We start from the raw sequence: 16,847 nt of genomic DNA, 5'->3' as shown, positions 1-16,847 counted from the left end.
ATCGTTGGCCTTCTTCTTCGGCTCTATTTCTACAAGATAGTTTCCAGAACCTCTTTTTTATTATATTAGTCTTGTCCATCTTTATCTAGGATTTTTTATTATGAGAGAATCAGTGTGGTACCATTTTCCCCAACAAAAACCGAAGAGGACCAGTTCAAAACTTCTCTTCAAATAAAGACATGTTCTCTGTTCCACAAGTTGACGGATCACTACGCACAATGATAGTTCATGTATGGCACGTTTGTGATGTACAATTTATGCAGAAAACTACTTCACTTGCGAAATTCTGAGTTAATGCGTTTGGCCAACAATCATTATTCATGCAACGACTATGGACACGATTTGACTTGACTAGTTGGAGAAAAATAGCAGAAAAGAGCAAATAGTGTTTGTCAATGTCACAATTAAGTTGTCCGAGTAGTATGTGGACGCCGATGCTCACACGTCTTGCAATGGTAGCATATTAATAACTTGTGGGTTGGGGTTTACAACTTTACTTTTGAAAGATTATTGCACACTTAAAAATAACTATGCATATGGGAATTAGCAAATCACATTTGTGCTTGTCCTTGTTTCTTGTGATCCATGGCTTCTCGTCCCACTCGGCGCTCGGCCAAATCATGTTCCAGGTAAAAATATCATATTCAGATGCGATCTCACAAAGTTCAGTACTTCTGCTAGTATGTGTTTTCTATAGACTTCTGTCCTTCCTTTTCTTTTTCCCTTTTTGGGTCGAGAACACCCAAGAGATGGGATTTGATCCCTAACTCCTCGTGGCAGTAGGCCTTCAATTGGGAATCATGGAGCAAGGACGGATCTGGATGGTACGACATGCTGAGAAGCCAGATCGACGACATCGCCAGCGTCGGGATAACCCATGTATGGCTGCCACCGCCGTCGCACTCTGTCGACGCGCAAGGTCAGACAGCTAGCGTTCGCAAGAATTGATGTGGTACTCCAAGTTGTCCCGCGCGGCGCAGGTGATCGTAAAAGCACTAAAACTTTCGAGCCATATGCAAATGTCAGGTTATCTTCCGGGGCGGCTCTACGACCTGAACGTGTCGAAATACGGTAACGAGACGCAGCTCAGGGCCCTCATCGCTGCGTTCCACGGCAAGGGGATCAAGTGCGTCGCTGACATCGTCATCAACCACCGCACGGCCGAGCACAAGGATGGCCGCGGCGTCTACAGCATCTTCGAGGGCGGCACACCAGACAGCCGCCTCGACTGGGGCCCCCACATGATCTGCCGCAACGACAGCTATTCTGACGGCACCGGCAACGCCGACACCGGCCTGGACTACCTCCCTGCCCCCGACCTCGATCACCTCAACGACCGCGTCTGGAGCGAGCTCTCGGAGTGGCTCAACTGGCTCAAGAACGACGTCGGCTTTGACGGGTGGCGTCTTGACTTCGCCAACGGCTACTCCGCAGGCGTCGCCAAGATGTACATCAACAGCACCGCGCCCGATCTCGCGGTCGCCGAGATATGGACGAACTTGGCGTACAAGGACGACGGCAAGCCACGCGCCGACCAGGACGCGCACCGGCAGGTGCTGGCGGACTGGGTGGACGCCGTGGGCGGCCCTGCGGCCGCGTTCGATTACACCACCAAGGGGGTCCTCCAGGCCGCGCTCAACTTCAGCGAGCTACGGAGGATGCAGGACGCCAAGGGGAGGGCGCCCGGACTGCTCGGCCTGCGGCCGGCTCAAGCCGTCACGTTCGTCGACAACCACGACACCGGGTCAAAGACGCATCACAGCTGGCCTTTTCCGCCGGAGAAAGTCTTGCAGGGTTACGCCTACATCCTCACGCATCCCGGCACCCCTTGCATCGTACGTTCAGCCATTCCTTGCTACATAGTTAGTGTTCTATCTTTACATGCTGAGTTCTTCGCATAATTACAGTTCTACGATCATTTCTTTGATCCGAGCATGAAGGAGGCGATCACTACCATGATCGCGATCAGGAAGCGGAACAAGATCGGGCCGGCGAGCACGTTGCGGATTCTCCTCGCTGAAAACGACGTGTATGTCGCGGAGATCGACGGGAGGGTGATTCAAAAGGTTGGACCTAGGTACGAAGTCAGCGTGACCATTCTTCAGGGGTTTCAGTTGTCCACGAGTGGAAATGACTACGCAGTATGGGAGAATAGGTAGTGCTCGATTGTGCAATATAATGTTGTTTATCCAAATCTCAATCTCAGCAAGTTTTCATGAAATCGACATGCTCTTGATCTTCCAGATCAGACGTGCAAACGAACACGCAGCCGTCGTCCAAAGTTTCCAAGAAAAACTCACGGAGGTGGGCGATCCCCGTTGTCGCCACTATTGCGCCGCTGTTGGCCTTGCTCACCTGCGGCGCCGTAGTAATGCTCCTGTTGCGGCGCCGGAAGAGGCAGCGGTGGCACCAGAACGCCCACGAGATTGATCTCTCCGACGATGAGGAGCAGTTCGTGCAAGCAGAGTTCGAAGAGGGGCTGGGACCGAGGCGGTACTACTACCGCGAGCTGACCACGGCGACGGGCAACTTCGCCGAGGAGAACAAGCTCGGGCGTGGCGGCTTCGGCCCCGTCTACCGCGGGTACCTCGCCGACCAGGACCGCCACGTCGCCATCAAAGTGCTCTCGCCGGGGTCGTCGGTGCAGGGGAGAAAGGAGTTCGAGGCCGAAGTGACGATCGTAAGCCGGCTGAAGCATAGAAACCTTGTGCGGCTCATTGGTTGGTGCGACAGCCGCAAGGGGCTCTTGCTTGTGTACGAGCTCGTGGCAGAAGGCAGCCTCGACAGGCATCTCTACAGCAACGACAAACTGTTGACATGGCCAGAGAGGTAATTAATTAACGCCAAAATTAGCCAAGTAATTAATGTACCCATAAATTAACTTTTACACCTTTGTACCATTTCCTGACGTGCCGGGTTTTACCGTACGTGCAGGTACCATATTATTCTTGGCTTGGGAGCCGCGTTGCGCTACCTCCACGGGGAGGGGGAGCAGTGCGTGGTGCACGGCGACATCAAGCCTAGCAACATCATGCTCGACTCGTCGCACGGCACCAAGCTGGGGGACTTCGGGCTGGCTCGGCTCGTCGACCACGGCGCCGGGTTGCAGACGACGCAGGCCGTGCTTGGAACCGCGGGGTACATCGATCCGGAGTTCGTGAAAACGTGCCGTCCGAGCACGGAGTCCGACGTGTACAGCTTCGGCGTCGTCCTGCTGGAGGTTGTCTCCGGCCGGCGACCGGTTGTGGACGTCACGCCTGACCGATCCTTCGTGCTGGTGAAATGGGTTTGGAGTCTCTACGGCGAGAACAGGATTCTTGATGTGGTGGACGAGAGGCTGAGGGGCGATGAGCTCGACGGCAATAAGATGGAGCGCGTGCTGGTAGTGGGGCTGTGGTGCGCGCACCCTGACCGCGGCGCGCGGCCCTCCATCGCGCAGGCAATGACCGTCCTGCAGTCCGACGACGCGACGCTGCCTGCGCTCCCGCCGGAGTTGAACAGGACAGAGTCGAATATTGCGGTCGTTGGACGTGCGTAGGGGGCTTTGTGCATCGTCGACGACTCCAGTAGGCCAGTGGCGTTTGGCGACCAACAATAAGACCACGCTCTCTTCGGACACGTCGCCAACTATATACGTTGCCCGAAACTCAAAGGATATTCTTCCTTGAGTGGCACATGCTTAAATTAACTACTAGCAACCCTAAAAAAAACTACTGGTAACTGCAATAATTTACTTAGCTGTGTAGCAATTTTTAACCTGATGTTATAAAAGAAATATGTATTTAAATCTTGCAGTGATATTAGAGGCAAATTATAATGTTGTGAGAGTATTTCTAACACAAATCTAAACACATACTTCTAATATCTCCTGTGATATTATATCCATATTTGTCTCATGATCGATGAGAGTACGCACAATTGTGATATCACATCCGTTCAACAATATTCAATGGGTGTGACTGATTAACTCAGCTAGATAGTTCAGCAAACATTAAGAGTGCAGTGGAAACATAGTGAAATAACAACAATATTCAATGGGTGTGCGGTGCCTTATACCACCAACAAGCGACCAACTTAGAATGGTGCTGGAGAACGGATAAACTACACTAGCTCGAATAAAATTTTCTACAGCGTTCAACATTACGCTTTGTATATAGAGAGTTCAAAAATACACACTGTGTAGAGAAAGTGTAATACCCCAAAATTTTAACAATAAAGTGTTGACAGGGAATAATAAAGAGAAAAAAAAGTTGACTATTTTTATTGTATCTTGGATGGACGATCGGAAACCATAGATGCGTAGAGCTCGTCAAAATAATTCAGTTTAACCGCTCATATGTTGCTTGTGGACTTCGGATCACGAAATTATGGACACTTGAATTTGGATGCACCAGATAATTGATTGGAAAAAAGAAAAAATAGTCGGCACTGTCACGCCCCATCAGAGTAGAGCCATATAAAGGAAGGCCACCGCACCTAGTTTTGCCGAAGCCCGAACCTGCCTGTTGCCATCTCTGTTGTAGTCTCTACACCGCCTCTACCCTAGCTCCACTAGCCACCTACTCCTCCGCCTTCGGTGTGCCACCACATCGATGGTCAAATTCCCTCACCGGCTGCCACCGATCTGCTGCCCTTGTGCGGCCTGACGCTAGCCTTGGCTGTCACTGCACTACAAGACTGCTGTTGTGCACCGTGCACTCTGCTGGTGGGCGGTTGCTGTGCAGCCATGAAAAGAAAGCCATACCGAGGTAGAGGAAGCAAGAAGAGGAAAAGAAAAAGGGAAGAATAGGGATTTCGTAAATTCATAAAAAATCGTGTCGAGAGTTAACCCCTGTTAATAATTTCGGGATGTACCGAACGACGGGTGCATGATCTGCATTCTGGGTGTGTGCGTGGGAATATATGTGTATGCTACTTAAGAACACGAGAGATTATCCAGGTTCAGATCCCTCATGGGATAATAGCCCTACATCTTATGTCTTCCTCCCATGGAGTCTGCTTCTGTGTTACAAAGATCTCCTTCTCCCAAGACGGACTCTCCTCCCTTTATATTCCAAAGGAATAGGAGCCTTACATGTGGGCCCAACAAAAAGACCCATGTCTGCCTAGATGGTCAACCTAGGCTATCATTACAGGGCATGCATGTGTTGTGCCTGTCCTGGAGCATTGCGGTGTCTGTCCCATCTGTCGGTCGTAGATGTTTGAAAAATTAAATTGGATGGAAGAAATTACCACCAAAGTTCGTGATCGGTAGACCGTTTATGTGCAAGAGGATTAAATCGAAAATAGGTAATAATCGGTGCCAAATTTGGCCATAAGCTCTATTGGGGGAATTGGTACCAAGCCAGTTCCCTGCTCGACTTCGGCCAGCCAAATCCCTAACAAGAGTGGGCAGTGATAGCACAATAATAAAGTGGTTTCGGAAGTTGTCTTTCAAAGACAGAGCTGAAAGGAAGATCAATGTCAAGGATGGGCAGCAAAGGTCCCGAGGATTCATTGAAGGCAGCAAGGGGGCTCAAAGAGCTCCTTGGTGAGGGGGAAGACACGAAGTACATAGCATCTATGCCGAAGAGATAGACTGGAAGCAAAAGGACCCGAAGGGAACTAAGCCAAAGGGAAGCCCGAAGGTAGCCAACCACGATGAAAAAGGACGGTCCGATACACGTACCCGTGGACATGTGTCACATCTTGGAACAATGCAATGTTGTAAGAGTATAGTGGCTGCAATACCTTTGAATATCCTGAGAACATTCTAAAGAACAAGGGGCACTAGTGAATGATGAGTGGAGTGGTTGAGGTATGGTTATAAATGCCCCCACCCACTTGATGTGATGGCATGAACAGTCAATATACCAAGAAATACCTGTCCACCACTATGTGATTGCACATTGTGTTAGTATTATTTACTATGTTGCGATCGAGATCCCAACAAGCTCAAAACCAAATATATAGTTATCATTAATATCTTTCCAATGGAGCTAGTCTTGTTCAATTTGGATAAGCGGTTTAGGAGAAATTATCTAAATAGTGCTGCTATCTGGCGAGTTTTAATCTATGTAGTATTTTGTTTATTTGTTTTTGACCTAGTTAGAGAAAGATTTCTTCAAAAGCCATAATACAAAATTGTAGGAAACTTTTAGAAGTTGTAGGAAATTTTTAGAAGATATCTAAGATGTGTTTATTTGTTGCATTTGGTCAAGGAGATTAAAAAGTTGTGCGCAAAATATCAAGTGATTAGATAATTAAGTCAGTATTTTGCACACCGAGAAAATCATGTTTAAGCATGTTACTGCTAGCATCGATGTGTATCATGATTATAGATAAGTGGATATCATGGAATAGATATTGAGTGTAGTATTAATCCACAACTTTAGGAAGTTCCGGTATAAAGGGTGTGACACCAATTTCTCGCCACTGTTAAGGCAAGTGCATGATGAACTTGTACTGATGTGTGGCGTATGGTTTTGTTTCCTCTTCTTATTCCGTTTTTTATTCCTTCATGATAAATGTGTTCGTGTGATATCCTAATTCAATATTTCATGATGTTGTTGATGTTAATAATTCATGTTTCCCTGTGTTGATCTTTTTATATCATTCACGTTCCATGGATTATTCCAATCCATGAATACGTGGTTTGGTTCTTATATTCATGTCATGTGAGTAAGTGTTGGTCCCACTTGCTTGGGTTTACTAATAAATACTAAGGATGTATTCAGGTTTTATCTATTTCAGACAGAAACTACTATTTCATTGATGTTTTAAAGAAAAGGAAAATTATGTTTATTCTCATTTTTAATTGATTTTGATGAAGTTCTTCTGGTTTCAAACGGTACTTCATGAGTGTTTTTACTCATTCTTATATTTTATCTAGTACCAATAGATTGTCACGCATGGGATGGGTGTAGCACCCTAAATTTGAGCACACACATATATTTACCTATATTTAGTCTTTCATATTAATCCATTGGAGCTCTAGTTTGACAATTTTATTCAATCAAACACGTATATGGTTGGGATCGCCTTATGGTTGGAGTGGTCGTGTTTATTGGGTCTTTGGGTTGGGACGTGATGGATAATTATTGCTTATACGATACGCTTATGGTTATTATATGAGTTCCTTATCTAAGATGCACATATTTACAAGGTGACTCTGCCAAAATTTATTATAATTTCTAGACTTAGTAAGTTTTAGGTGGTGTGTGGTAGCTAGGTATGTATCTAAGCTGAGGTGTTATAGTTGGTATCAGAGTTAGATCGTAGTTTCTTAGGGTAGTTAATTGTTAACTTAGACAAATTATAATTAAAATCTAACATAAGATTAACTAAGTTCAAATTTTGATACACTTTATATAGTAGGATGGGTTACATAAGCAAGCATTGCATTTATGTTTCCATCAATATTTTCTTTTGCGTGTTTATTTGGATAAGATAACATCTATTGATCGCATCCTTGTTAATGTTTGGTTGGTTAGAGCTATGCCCCAAAAAGGAGTGCTCGTGTGGCTGCCTGTGTAGGTTGCACTAGCAACCACAATGAAGGTCATGGCGAGGCCGCACTGGAGGTTATAATAGCCAGGCAATGGATCCAAAACAGTAGTCGGGGTTGTTGTTGTTGTCTGGGTGGTTCCTACTATTCAGGAACAAATAAACCCAAAGCATATTTGGTGGGTCAGGGGCACCCACGAATGTTGTATATTGACTATGCAAGATAGAGAAGATCATGAATGGGTGTCGAATAACACTAGAGGATAAGGTTGAATTTGCACCACACCAGTTGATAGGTCGAACGAATATCTGGTGGGATGGAATTCTTAAAACATGGATCCTTACTCGTGATGGCATCACTTGGGAGGCCTTTTTATAGCAGTTCAGTACACCAAACCATATCGATCCAACTAATGGCGCATATATTCGGTGGTTGTCTACCAACTAATGCGGTCAATTAGCAATTATATCCCTCGCATCAAACTTCTCCATGACTAACCGCCCTTTCAACTTGCAGACAACAACTTTTGATTTGCATTGTCCTGCTTTTGACTTAAAGTTCACCTGCAACTTAAAGAAATTCTCTCTTTCAACTAAGGATAGTAACTTTTAACTTGGATCTGGACATAACAAAATCAACTTCAAACTCAATAAAATCTGTCCACTAGGAATTGAGCAACTTTTATCTTGGGTCCAGACTTCCATACAAGAAAAATGTGTCATCTTTTAGTAGTAGAAAAATTACTTTCAAGTAGGGACTTTTCTGGATTGTAACTGAAAGATTGGAAGTTTTAACATGGAAATCAAATATTCGACCAAGGAATCCAACATTCAAATCTCAAATATAAACATTAGCTAGGGACCATTGACTACTCCTATATATTCGATAGCATCAGTGAGGTGTGGTTTCCACTGTGGCCATATCACCAGTGTTACCTAAACACGGACACGGGTGTTGAAGTCAGACTTGGATTCGGGTGTCTGAGTCGGCGAAGAAAATTTGGACACGTGAAATACAATTCAGAATCCGACACGGGTGCCGCAACTCGGATTTGAAGTGTCCGTTTCAGCAAAAAATAAATAAATTAAACACTAATATCTAGGTAACACTACATACCCCGCCACTTGACCTACTCTATGAGCGGCTCCTGGGTGAAGGGAGTAGTGAAGCAAAATAAAAACCTCAACATGCGTTTCACTTTTGGGGAGAGCACCGACAAATTGAGAAATAGAGGTGAAGAAAATAGCCTTAATGACAAGCAGCAAAAGAGACAACTGGTCAAACATAAAAAAAAAATTAAAAATTATCCATTATTCAACAGGTTGATGACAAAGATCTTCGCTTCCATCATTTAATTTTCACATACCGTATCAAGAGTCTATAACCATAGAATAACACATACTGCCTTTATTACCTTGTCAGAAACTCAAGCTTTTTACACTGCTCATGAAGGAATATATTCTCATTGGGTCTTTCCGTAGGCCGTCGGGATAACATATTCCACTGCTAACATCAAGGCCATTTGGTTTTAGAGCAGAAGCGGCTTGTGAAACATTATCCGCATGAAGGCCTCCTGCTAATAACCAGCCATTCTTGCTGTTGACGGATGGCATTTGAAATTTCTCCCAGTTGAACCCTTTACCACTGCAAAAGGATTCGAAAGATTTTGTCAGTTGTATTTATTCACTCCAGCTACAATTTCCATAAACAACTAATTTATTAACTACCAAAAACAAATGCTATCAAGAAAAAAGGCTCATGTAAGGTTTACAAATAGCTGAGCATATATAGCTCAAAAATCAGAAATAAAACATTGCTGATGTTGGTGGGACAGACAAACAACAAACATCAAGATACTAGAAATTACGATTATGTACCTGCCACCCTTTGAACTGTCCACCAAAAACCAATCAAGGACATACTCTTCACTTGGAGGAGTGTTAATAAGTTTGCCATCCTCATCAGCATTCAGGACATATATAATTCGGTTGTTCTTCCAAAGCACAGGAAGTAGTTCTCGGGAGCTATCTCCGTGAAGCTATGTACACGCAATTGGATCAGTAGATAATAGGTTTCTCCTACTGCAGTTACAGAGTGTAGAAAATAGTAGCAAAAGTGTACCTGGATAAGTTCAAGGTTGCATGAATCGGATGATCTTAAGATGGTCTCTTCATCATCATCCACAAACACACCAACTGGTTCAGCCCCATAAGATTTCGCTACTCTCGATATCTCTTTGGCTTCTGGCAACGGGACAGAACGTTTGGAGTTGGGCCAAAGAATCATCCCGATAAGTTTAGCTCCAGCTTTTGCAGCCAATTCAGCATCCCTTGCAGATGTAATGCCACACATTTTGACTAGAGGCTCATTTCTTTTGGCGTTCTCCAAAGTAGATGACAAGGGCATGGCAGCAATAGTTTGTTTACTAGCCAAACATGTCATTTTAACTGCAGGCAATATTGGACTCCCTGTAAAAGGTACTGAGTGTAAGAACTGAGAATACAAATGTTGACATTTCTGATTTTATGAACTAAAAAAACTCGACTATGGGAGAGACATCCACTCTAGCATAAAAATGTAGGAGGCAAGAATCGAACCCAGGTTGGGAGTGACAACCACCCTCACTAGCCAATATATCTCAGGGAGGATTAACCGAAAAAATACCAACCTTGAAAGCAACATCAAGTTTGTTCTAAGAAATATCAAAACCTATTTGGCTATTGTTTATCAAAAAAAAAATTCAGAAGCTTGAATCCATCTTAAGTATCCCCCAAAATTCCAAAAAGAATCTTAATAATAGCAAAAGCACCCAGCTTACAATTGTTACGCTTTGGGTTCCTGGTGAGGAAACATATACATTTGTTATGACCTTTTAAAAGGTTTCTTGTATTCCTCAACAAACAACTGCTGAAGAACAAATAGACCGCTAAACTCCGAAAACTGGAACGTGCAAAAAGGTATCCAATACATACTTTAGATTCCACTACCAGCACGACTCATGTAAATAGATCAAAAATATGTACTGAAGAAAACTAAGCAGAACAACAATTAAGCTCACCACTGCACGTCGGCATAACGATCCGCAGCGACTGTGAAGCGGAGACTGGGGTCGCCATCGCTGTTACGACATAATCAAACAGTCAGACAGGCATACAGCAAATGAAAACTATGAAGGAGGCATTATATCGAACAGGTGGCGTGCACTGCACCCTGGTGATCGACAATCGGAGAAGAAATTTCAGGGCAACGAGGTGACAAGCCTGAGGGATCCTTTTCAAAAATTTAATGGTCTTTCGAGGATTTCGAATCCAAGTTTAGAACAAAATCTGGATTGAACCAGTAAGCTCATGTATCCCCTACACGGCGATAAAACTGCGGGCAAGAACTCAACACTGCTACCCAAAGAAGATGAACACTACGTCAGAAACAATTAGCCGTCTCTCGCGAACAAGAACGCCAGTTGAGCGATGGCAAACGAGGGAAGGGAGTTTGATCAACGTCGGACAGAAGGAAGAAACAAACAGAGAGAGAGAGACGTGGACCTGGGGAGGTAACCGATGACGAGAATGCACAGGCACAGAGCAGCTCTGCATTCACCAAACCTTCCCTCTTTTAATCCTCACCTACCAACCATTATTTGACTGTCCCGCACGCAGGCAGGCATTTTCTGACTAGCACCGACCTCAGCGGCGCCCAGACGGAGTAGGCTGCGAATGGGATGAAAACCAACCCAAACCCAGCCATGCAATAACAGTCCTTTTAATTTTTATATTTAAAAATTATAAAAATAGACATCCGTTTGAAAAAACTAGCATAATCAGACTACCACCACCCGTTTAAAAATAAAAAAGATTACATTCGATTACTCTGAAAATTCAAAACATTATTGAAATAGTCATAAAAAATTCTAAAAAATTGGTTGTATATAGGAATCTATGACTTAGCTCTCCAAAAATTTTTAACTCAAACAATTACCTTAACAATGAGAAATAAAAAAAAGAAAAAGTTTAGATAAAATTTCTCAGATCATAGTTTTATCTAAACCTTTTTGTAAGTTAAATTATAGCATCCTCTACACCATTTTTCTTAGAATTTTTTATGACTATTTCGATAATATTTTAGATTTTGAGAGTATTAAATGCTATATTTTTATTTATTTTAACATATCGTCCGTTAAAAGAGCGGACGACAGGTGCCTAGTTTTACAATTTTTTCAAACAGACACATTTTTGCAGTTTTTTATTTTCGAAATATAAAAGAAATCATAATAACACCTAGGGAACTCAATCTCTCCCAACCCAAAGAATGGTCATGAGAATCCACCCAAACCAGCCCATCAAAATTTTCCGTTCAACCCAATCCAAATCCCTGAGACAGGTTCAACCTATTTTTCAACCCACCCTCCACCAAAATTCTGCCAATTTGCCAGCTTAGTACCTTTGTGTTGATGTGGATAAGAAAATTAGGAAATGGACACATTGGAATAATGAAAAATGAAAAACAATCAAACAAAAATCACAAATAATGGAAAACTATATAATTCTGGGAAAATAAGAAAATTTGACGCACTTTGAACTAATGAATTAAATGATGCAAAATCAGGGGAAAATCAAACTTGAAATAATAGAAGACTATGAAAATACCCAAAATAAAAGAAACAAAATTTTTTGACAGAAATATCCGCATGAATAAACACTATACATACATGCAAATCTTCTGCTACTAAAAAAGATTAAGAGCCAATGCATATGCTCAGGGATTCAGTGCCTAAGAGCTTTTGCATTTTTTGCTGCAGTTCAGTCCATTCAGTTGACATCCTCCTTCGTTATTTGTTGTTCTTTTGTTTATGGGATTTCAACACTCAAAATTATATTAACACAGAAGTATACAAATTGGATATGGCAATGACACACGTCAATGATACTTAAAGGCCAAAGACAGAAGAGAAAAACGTAGGAGCGAGATTAGTCAAACACTTTGGATTTGGCCTTTGGAAAGGTTAATTGGTCCTTGAAGAACAACTGCGGTGTAATATGTGTACATATTCTGACCTACCATACTCTGACGAACTGAAGTGAGAAATAAAGTTGCGAACTTGGGCAAGTGACGAACAAATGCAGGAGCACACAGGGCAACCAGCATCGCGGGGAAACGTCTACTGCTCCACTCGAATCCACGCGTGGGCTCGGTTTGGCGAATCTTCCCAACTAATGGAGAAGGCAAACGAACCATGAGAAAATCAGTTACCTCCAAATCGACGCGACGGAAGCCCACCTTGTCCATCAACCGCCGGCCCTTTTTCACAAAACCCTACACGGATACACCATTAAGCAATCGAAAAATCATTAAAAAAAAATAGGCGAAGGGAAGGGAGGGAACATGTACCAATAAGATTGGCAACTAGAGGGGTAAGACGCCTCAATAAATTTCTTATGAAATTAATATTATTCTCCTATTTTAATCACCCAACGTACCTCAAAACTCAAGCAGAAGTAAAATTCGAGAAAAGTTTTAACAAAAGAAAATTAAGACAACACGACTCAACGGGTGATATATGAACCATATGTTCCATTTAAAATCAATTCATGTATCTTAGTACTTTAAAGATCACAATTAGCAAAGAAACAAGAAAAGATGAACACCGAGCAATGAAACTCTCCAAATTAATTGTCTAGATGCAAAGGAACTCAAGACCTCATCATATAAGCGTGTGTATACGAATTTTATGTTTCTAGCAACAAGAAAAATAATCTCACAATGTGCTGAAATTTCAATCCGAAAATAAAAACAAAAATTAAAATCGGAAAGAAAAAACTTGCACGTAAGGTAAGGGAACTAAGAGAGAGAAACTGGAATGAGAGAAATTCAAGCATGTGAAATAAAATAAACTTCATTATTCAAAGAGGTTAGCCCTATTTTAAGTGAATTACAAAGATTTACCTCTCAAAACTCTCAACTATTATATAGGCTAAACATTCATCCTCCTCTCCACTAAAACTCTAGCACAATGCTCTCATATGAGTGGCACAAGAGGCTTAAATAGCTAGTTCATATTCTCTCATAGCCCTACTCCTCTATTTATAGCACTAGGAAACTTGACTCTAAGTTTCCTAACTGTAGAATCCAGGTACCTAGGTAAGTGATAAATGTTTTGATGATTAATGATAACTATATCATTGTGACTAATGCGTATGTTTTGAAGGAATTCAAATTCTTTAATTCATAATGATTGAATGGTTTTCTTGGTCCCTCATGGAGTTCTATTGACCGATCAAATGACTTTTACATTAAGATTAAGGACTTTCTAGTTCTAAGTGTCACAAGGTGATGAAGGATATTTGGAGTAGTTATAGATCATATTTTATCTTTTGACCGTACTATAAAGGAGGCTAAGTGTTGTAGCTTGACCTAGTTGAGTTTAGACATAGTTGGATGCACATTTGCTAAAAATCTAGCACTAGGTAGCTCAAATAAATCTATGGGTGAGAAGTTGAGAAATTAGAACTCAAAGTCGATTGAATTGGATGAGTTTCAGGAAGTTTGTTCTCACCGGATTGTTGGGTGTAAGAAGGATTTTTACTCACCGAACTATTTGTCTTTTCTGAGAAGACATCAACTGAACTCACCGGATTATCCAATGATGGAAGGTACTATACACCAAAGCATTTAACAGAAGAATTATTTTTTTAGAGAAATATGAAGTTATATGCGCCTGATTGTCTAGTGATCTGAAGGAATCATACACCGGACCATTTAACAGAAGCTTGATATTTTTGGAGAAAATCAAAATTGAACTGATCGAATTGTCCGGTTACTTAAAGGAGTCATCACCAGACTATTTAACAGTAGCTTTGTATTTTCGAGGAAATAGAGTATAACTCACCGGACTATCCGGTGATGCTATATGGAAGAACACCAGAGCATTTTGCAACGGCTACTGACAACTGTCAAATCAACAGACTGAAAAAGTTACCTCCTCACTTGGTTTCATTCGTCTCTCTTGCAACCCAGAAGCATTCATACACATTGTGTGTCATCTAGAGGCAAGGGAGAGCACTTGAAGTGATTTGCAAATTCTTAATTGAAGATTAAGGACTCCATTAGTGCTCCAAGAGTAGTGAGTGTGCATCTTGGAGGTCTTGTGGAAGCCTCGGGAAGCTCGTGTACTTGGTTTGACATCTGCCAATCCGGAGATAGAGAAGTGGCAATCACTAGTGAGCACTTGAGTCTTGGTGACTCAAGGGGGAGCGACATCCTTGTGTGGATGCTCCAACGAGAATTAGTGGAGAGTGCCAACTCTTCGATACCTTGGGAAAAACTCAATATCCTCTTTTCTTACTCTTGCTACATTCTGTATTTTGCTTCTAGCATTTCTTTCATGCAAGTTTCAATTCCGCACTTTACTTATGTTTTATATACTTGCATGTGTGTTCTTACCTTTCTAACTTGCTATGTCATATAGTTGCTTTCTAGGTTAAAGGTTGCTTCTTGTTCTAGAAATCGATAGTTAGTTTAGTTTTAAATTAGTGCCATATTCACAATCCTCTAGGGCCATTAGATCCTTTCACTAGCTTTTTACCAAAATACCCCTCTCTTGTAGTACACTTTTACCTACCATCGAGGGCATTTTAGTCCATTTTCTTCTTCATTCATCGGACGGCCGTGGTGCCATTACAACTTAGCTTCGTCTCGACGCAAGCTTCGTGATGGTGCTACGTGCTCCTCTAGTACTCCCATGGTTTTGAGACCAAACCGTGAAACCCTAGCACGCTTCTTAAAGCATGACTAGCCGCCACTTGCTTACACTTAAAGCAAGCGCTCCGATGATGACACGTGTCCTCCATCTTGCGATCTTGACCACCGGCAAGTCTCTCCCACTCCCGATCCCTCGAGCCACCTTATCACTTGCACCGGCATCCCCTTTGCTTGACTTTGTCAACACGCCAACTTTATCCTCTGTTTCATACTTTTCTTGACCTTCATGTGTACAGGTAGGATCACCCTTGACTCCGCCCGGTCCTCTTTGATCGTCTGACACCAAGCACCCACTTAGCCTCGATCACCCGTCGCCGACCGCCAAGTTGCATCTATCACCTACACACCTTGAAATAAGAAAACACATTTTTCCACACTCCAAAACATCTCTAGGTTAGCACAAAATAAAAAACTTCAACTCAAAGCACATTTTTCCAAAAACGTGAACACAGGATGTTCCGGTGCGTTCTGCTCTGAACACCGGACCATCCGGTGAGTGTAACACTATCTGTTTTAGAAAAACTTTGCTCTCAAGAAAAAGTCCAATGAAAGCTTCCGATGATCTCATGGTGAAAGCTTTCAATAATCTCATGTCGATCACCAGATAATCCAGTGTTTGCTTTTATTTCTGCTTCAGCACCAAAAATACTCTGGTGATACCCTCCGGTGTAGCCACCACATTCACCGGACCTTCCGGTGCATTGATCTTCAATTTTATCCGAAAAATTGCTCTCTGCATGAAATAGTCCGGCGAGTATACACTGCCCACCCCAGAACCGCTATGTGTAATTTTTCTGCATACGGAGAAGAATTCACCAATTCTAAACACCGCCAACTCAAGTTAGACATGAACAAGAATAAACATGCAAAAACACATTCTAATCAAGTTCAAGACATATCAACTATTATCAATGCCTCATCACATGCAAACCAAGACACTTCTCCACTTGGTTTCTCAATCTCCCCCTTGATGAGTGCATTGGCAACCCTCAAAGCACATAGATTTATGATAGAAGAAGTGAAGCATATTCAAGTGACCAAAAACTCGAGAAAGAGAAAACACAAATCACTTGGCATAAGACAGATTGCAAAAGGCCAAAGGTAGGCAAAGACAAGCCAAAACCACAAAAGATTATGAAAAGCTCAAAAACTTAAAAAAAATGCTCCCCCTTGATGAATACACATTTTACATTTTTCTTTGAGATTTGTTGCAAATTTTCTCATTTCTCCTCCTTTGTAGTATATTCTCTTTTTTTACATATGCCCTCCTCCCCCTTTGGCAATGTAAATATCAAGAACAAAATATTATGAAATACATGAATATGCAAACATAATGAGCTTTTACAAGTATACCACAAAGTATTTGCAAAAGCTAGAAACGTCAAAGGGCTCCGGAAAGTAGAAAGTGGAGCTCACAATCGCATAGAGGCTAAAAAAGAGACAATGACACAAGAACATAAAGCTTTACGCATGTATATGCACTATACAAAGGGTTCTAGACTTAAATTACACACTAACTTCGCATGAATTTTGAATACAATTCGATGGGGTTTTCACTAGGCTACCCGGACTATGTGGGTTGATCCGGAGTATCCAGGTTGTTCAG

General features: G+C 42.4%; 2 protein-coding genes across 3 annotated transcripts; one reads left to right on the top strand and one right to left on the bottom strand.

Moving 5' to 3' along the window:
• Positions 1–465: 465 nt before the first annotated feature.
• On the top strand, positions 466–4,161 carry LOC133926817 (alpha-amylase type B isozyme-like). Its single transcript, XM_062372928.1, has 6 exons — positions 466–629; positions 784–919; positions 1,027–1,835; positions 1,908–2,155; positions 2,245–2,829; positions 2,935–4,161. Exons 1-6 carry the CDS (start codon positions 531–533, stop codon positions 3,536–3,538), a joined length of 2,481 nt encoding a protein of 826 aa, XP_062228912.1. The 5' UTR covers positions 466–530; the 3' UTR covers positions 3,539–4,161.
• A 4,612-nt stretch (positions 4,162–8,773) lies between these two features.
• On the bottom strand, positions 8,774–11,183 carry LOC133926815 (N-(5'-phosphoribosyl)anthranilate isomerase 1, chloroplastic-like). Of its 2 annotated transcripts, none has more exons than XM_062372926.1 (5): positions 11,029–11,183; positions 10,545–10,604; positions 9,608–9,954; positions 9,364–9,524; positions 8,774–9,130 (listed from the first exon to the last, which is right to left on the bottom strand). In XM_062372926.1, exons 2-5 carry the CDS (start codon positions 10,600–10,602, stop codon positions 8,905–8,907), a joined length of 792 nt encoding a protein of 263 aa, XP_062228910.1. In that variant the 5' UTR covers positions 10,603–10,604; positions 11,029–11,183; the 3' UTR covers positions 8,774–8,904. The 2 variants fall into 2 exon arrangements, with proteins under 2 accessions (XP_062228910.1, XP_062228911.1); XM_062372927.1 differs by lacking the exon at positions 11,029–11,183 and adding an exon at positions 10,696–11,012.
• Between the last annotated feature and the right edge of the window lie 5,664 nt (positions 11,184–16,847).

Source organism: Phragmites australis, chromosome 8, assembly GCF_958298935.1.
Source record: "Phragmites australis chromosome 8, lpPhrAust1.1, whole genome shotgun sequence".
Classification (NCBI taxonomy): domain Eukaryota; kingdom Viridiplantae; phylum Streptophyta; class Magnoliopsida; order Poales; family Poaceae; genus Phragmites; species Phragmites australis.
Note: the sequence above shows the minus strand (reverse complement) of the source record. Positions and strands in the feature narration are given on the sequence as shown.

What these genes read in the sequence shown, in the direction of transcription:
- LOC133926817 (XM_062372928.1), top strand. Translation starts at nt 531, where the DNA reads ATGCATATGGGAATTAGCAAATCACATTTGTGCTTGTCCTTGTTTCTT. An exon ending in TACGCAGTATGGGAGAATAG is followed by an intron (nt 2,156 to 2,244) that starts GTAGTGCTCGAT and finishes TTGATCTTCCAG; the next exon opens with ATCAGACGTGCAAACGAACA. An exon ending in CTGTTGACATGGCCAGAGAG is followed by an intron (nt 2,830 to 2,934) that starts GTAATTAATTAA and finishes CCGTACGTGCAG; the next exon opens with GTACCATATTATTCTTGGCT.
- LOC133926815 (XM_062372926.1), bottom strand. Translation starts at nt 10,602, where the DNA reads ATGGCGACCCCAGTCTCCGCTTCACAGTCGCTGCGGATCGTTATGCCG. An exon ending in CGTTATGCCGACGTGCAGTG is followed by an intron (nt 9,955 to 10,544) that starts GTGAGCTTAATT and finishes TACCTTTTACAG; the next exon opens with GGAGTCCAATATTGCCTGCA. An exon ending in GCAACCTTGAACTTATCCAG is followed by an intron (nt 9,525 to 9,607) that starts GTACACTTTTGC and finishes GCGTGTACATAG; the next exon opens with CTTCACGGAGATAGCTCCCG.